Source organism: Macadamia integrifolia, unplaced genomic scaffold (genome assembly GCF_013358625.1).
Source record: "Macadamia integrifolia cultivar HAES 741 unplaced genomic scaffold, SCU_Mint_v3 scaffold449, whole genome shotgun sequence".
NCBI lineage: Eukaryota > Viridiplantae > Streptophyta > Magnoliopsida > Proteales > Proteaceae > Macadamia > Macadamia integrifolia.
The window spans coordinates 16,494-21,372 of NW_024870452.1; the positions used below are offsets into that span (position 1 = coordinate 16,494).

Here is a 4,879-nt window from a genome sequence, read left to right on the forward strand (position 1 = left end):
TTACTCATCTCTTAGAAGACTCCACTGGTCTCTTGATAGACTCCACCTCTTTAAGATTCCACCACTTCAAAGACTCCACTCTTGGAAGACATCAGTCTCTTCCCCATTAGAATACCTTAATGGACAACCTATCAACTTGACTCAAGCCCCATCCAATGGTCTAGATAAAAGACACAAAACCCAAAAAATTCGTCCTAATATCTAAATTCAACTCAATTATACATTCTCAAATATTTGATTACTTTTCACAGCCAAAGGGTTTTGTAGTTTGAAGAAACTAAAGAGTTTCCCCAGGCCAACATCATGTGTTTGCCACATGGGAAGGTGATATAGGAATCTTGACCATGTGGATATCTAGAAAATGATAAAAATTGACCACAAGTCAAATTTTAGACCTAGCTCAACCATATACATTCTCATGTATTGGCATTTTTCTCTTATATTTTCAACGAATCATTCTTTTTGGAAAGGTTAAACTTTTTTCACTAGATCTTTAGAACATTATTTTGCTAATTGGAAATCTCTATTTTAAAACAAAACTCAAAATATGGACGTCTAGATCCACTTGTCTACAAATTTTGACCATATCCAATATATGTCAAGTGCCAAATATTTGTGCACATGGAAAAACTCTATAAATCAAAAACTGTCCTTTTTCATAATATGCAAATTTTTGGGGGGCCAAATATATATATATATATATCAATCCAAATAAGTAAAGATTCAAAAACCCATCAACCCTGGGCAAGGAATTTTTATTTTTTCATTTTTTTTTTTTTTTAGTGCATGATCATTTTTTTTTTTACTGCATGATCAACCCCAGCTACAGCTTGAACTTGATATGTAAGCAGTAGATCTTGGGGTCTACCTATCTACAAAATTTTAGCCTCATTTAATGAGCTCCTGGAAGATCCAAGTGTACCCACCGATTTTTACCTGTGGGTTGCCGTCCTCCAAAATACTTCGAATTGTTTATATTTAATAAAAAAGGAGAAAGAACCATGTTGGTCTAGCGTTCCCAAGCCCATATATCCTACTTTCAAAGGACTGTGATGAAATGTTCATGTCCCCTGCGAACAGGGATTGTGTCTGCGCATAGAAAACACTAGACCAGTAGTTTTCCTCATCCCTTGAGAAACTTAAAGTAAAAGTTCTAGTAAAATTTCTTGTGATATATCCACCCATAGAAGTTTGGTAAAATTACATGATTACCCACTTTTGAGTTTCCTTTTTCAAAATTATCCAACTTGTGTTTTAGTTAACAAAAAAACACAAATCATGTTTATGTATTACAAAAATACCCAAAATAGTGATTTCCCTTCTTTTTCCTACATTGTTGACAATTTTACCCCTAATTTAGTAATTTCCTCCCTGAGCATCTTTATCCCACCACTATCCCGAGTATCTGGCGTTCTAGGGGTTGCAGGAGCAATGTAGCGGCGACGCGATGGGCAAGATGAATGGGTGATTGCAGCGACTGGTGTTGTAGCGGTGTTGCACAGGGCGATGTATACGGTTGGGTGATGCGCAGGCCAGCGGTGGGATGATGTCTAGGACTATGGTTGGTGGTGTTACCGATGGGCAGTAGCTGGTATTGCCATGATGGTTAGCGAGTTGCGATGGAGGCTTGCAGGGGCAAGGCAGAAGCAATGGCAGAATAGACCACCAATTCAGAGCATCTCTCACCTTCATAGTCATCGTTCGTGCCGTGGTATAAGAAATACAAAAATAACAGAGATTTCCAACCTCTCTTAAGTCCCAAAAAAACATTTTGAACACAGGATGGGAATGGAGCGTCATGGGGCAAGAATTGAAAAGCGACTTTTAGTAGGCAAAGGATTTTTGTCGCAAGGGAGGAGTCAAGAAAACTAACTTGGGCAAGAAGCGATTGGCATCCTCTTGGCGAAAGGAAAGCAGAACGAGGGATTTGAGACCATTGGGATCAGAGACAAGAACGAACTCGTTCTTATACTGACATTCCAGTGAGCATCTTGGCGATTTAATCAGTGCTGAGAGGAATATCGAAGGCGTGCTTCGGCTGCCACATTTCCTATGTCACTTAAGCGAACAGAGACGACACCAAGCGATCTTGTCTGTGATGCGGACAATTGGTGACAACATTGCTGACGAAATGCTTACCTTATTCAATCTGAGTCGTTATTTCAGCACCAAATCGCAGCCAATGCTTATGCATCAGCGTCTCAACACACGGAATCAGGGATCGACATCCACTGAAACCTACGCCTCATCCCACCCCTGTCGCGACCAACATCCGCTGCAACCCTCATGACCAATTATGGATATGACTTCATGCAGGATTTAAAAATTAGGAAACCCTTTCAGATCCAGAATTGGTAGAAAATGGTTTTCCTCGGCCTAATTTTTCTGAATTTGCAATAATAAATCACAATTAAAAATAAAAACAGGGGAAGGAGACTGTCTTAAGTGAAAGTTTTATGAAATAGAATCCTTCTCTTTGTTTCATAGAACCAGAGAGGCTGAACTTACCTCTTATTATATATATATATATATATATATATACTGTCAAGACTAAATACAACTGTAACTCACTGATCTTACAAAACTACAAAGAAAAACTAACCCTCGGTTCAAGCACTATATAACCCCTGGGCCAACTGTATCAGCTGAGTTAGACACATTGTAGTCAATATTCCTGCACAAACTGAGTCGAGGGTTAGACCGAAGGCCCAATTTGAGTGCGATACAGTGAAACTCACGACGAGCTAAAGGCTTGGTGAATGTATCAGCAATTTATCGATGAGAAGGAACGAAACGAGTAACAATGAAGCCAAGAGCCACCCTCTCATGCACGAAATGGTAATCGATCTCTATATGCTTGGTACGAGCATGAAAAATCGGATTAACAGTCATGTGAAGAGCACTCAGGTTATCACAAAATATGGTAGCTGGTCGTGGTTGGGAAACTCCAAGATCACGAAGCAAAAAGGAAAGCCATGTCTAGAATAAGCAACAGTAGGATGCTTCTTAGCACTCCAAGAAATACAGTTAGGGCTGAGAAATGTACAAAAACCAATCTTTGAATGACGTGTGATGGAACACCCGACCCAATCAGCATAAGAAAAAGCATAGAGATCAAGAGAACTATCCCGCACAATTCGAAGACCATGATCCAAAGTACCACGAATATAGTGTAAAATACGCTTCACCATACCAAAGTGAGCCACAGTAGGAGCATACATATACTGACACACAATATTAACATCATAAAATAAGTCTGGTCTTGTCAAAGTAAGATACTGTAAAGCACCAACCACACTCCGATAAAGAGTAACATTAGTAAATGGAGTAAGATCAATAATAGAGGAAGACCGCATAACCATAGGAGTAGGCAAGGGCTTAACAGCCTCCATGTGAGCACACTGAAGAATATCATCCGCATACTTGGATTGAGAGAGGAACAACCCATAAGGAGTGGAAGTAACCTCAACACCAAGAAAATAATGCAAAGGACCCAGGTCCTTCATAACAAAATGCAAACCCAAAGCAATGATAAAGCGATCCAAAAGAAGAGGATCATTACTCATGAGAACTATATCGTCGATACGTAGAAGCAAAAAAATAAGACTCCCGTGATGACAATAGATAAACAGAGACGAGTCAGACACACTACTAAAGAAACCATTGGCAAAAAGATAACCACTAAAGTGATCATACTAGGCCTGGGGAGCTTGCAGGAGCCCATATAAAGCACGATGAAGCTCACAAACATCATCAGGTCTAGAAGAATCCACAAACCCGGGAGGCTGACTCATATACACCAGAGAAGAGAGGAAACCGTGAAGAAAAGCGTTCTTCACATCAAGTTGCCGAATAGGCCAGCAACGCACAGTAGCTATAGTGAGAACGAGACAAATGGACCCGGGCTTAATTACCGGGCTAAAAGTCTCAAGAAAGTCAACACCTTCTTGTTGTGTGAAGCCTTTATAACAAGGCGAGCTTTAAGACGTTCCAAGGACCCATCGGAACGAAGCTTGGATTTAAACACCCACTTACAACCAACGACGATCATGTCCGGGGTACGAGGAACGAGACACCAAGTGTGATTCTGTGCCAAGGCACACATCTCCTCAACCATAGCACACCGCCAGCCTGGGTGTTGAAGTGCAGCCTTAATAGTGCGTGGCTCAGTGGGAATAGAAGAAACAATCAAAGCATACTTCGGGTTGGGCTTGACAGTTCCAACCTTGCTTCGCATCACCATAGGATGGAGAGATTGAAATGAAACAGTGGAAGGAGATGTAGGAAACTCACCAAAGGAAGCTGAAGTCTCCATAGGAGAACAATCTAAAGGGGCCACAGATTCTGCAGGCTAAACTGCAAAAGTAGAACAATGTTGAGACAGAGTTATTGGTGTTGTGGTTGAGGAAGAATCAGCAAGCTGAACTGCCGAAGAAGACCCAATGGGGTCAAATTGTGCTTCAAAATCTGCAGGGTGAACTGCAGAAATAAAGCAACGTTAAGACAAAGTTGTTGGTGTTGTGGTTGAGGAAGAACCAGTAGGCTGAACTATTGTCTGAGGTTCATCCAAAACAGGGGGCTGCAAAGGTGGAGAGAACATATCCAAAATAGGAGACTGATTCACTGAAGAAGAAGCACCTGTAGTACAATCTAAATATTCAATCCATCGCTCAAATGTACAAGCATTAGTAGATACAATCTGAGATTGTGAAATGGTGGGCTGATTTTGCAATGGAAAAATAGATTCATCAAACACCACATGCTGCGATATATATACCCGACCTGTAGAATAGTGAAGGCATCGATACCCCTTGCGTTTATCACTATAACCCAGAAATATACAAGGCAACGAGTGGGGTTCAAACTTGTTGGCAGCATA

At 40.8% G+C, this 4,879-nt stretch overlaps 1 protein-coding gene across 1 annotated transcript; it reads right to left on the reverse strand.

The window, feature by feature from the left end:
* Positions 1 to 2,903: 2,903 nt before the first annotated feature.
* LOC122068661 (uncharacterized mitochondrial protein AtMg00810-like) lies at positions 2,904 to 4,315 on the reverse strand. The gene is made up of 2 exons (XM_042632537.1): positions 3,915 to 4,315; positions 2,904 to 3,651 (listed from the first exon to the last, which is right to left on the reverse strand). The coding sequence occupies exons 1-2, from the start codon at positions 4,313 to 4,315 to the stop codon at positions 2,904 to 2,906; spliced, it is 1,149 nt and encodes a 382-aa protein (XP_042488471.1).
* Between the last annotated feature and the right edge of the window lie 564 nt (positions 4,316 to 4,879).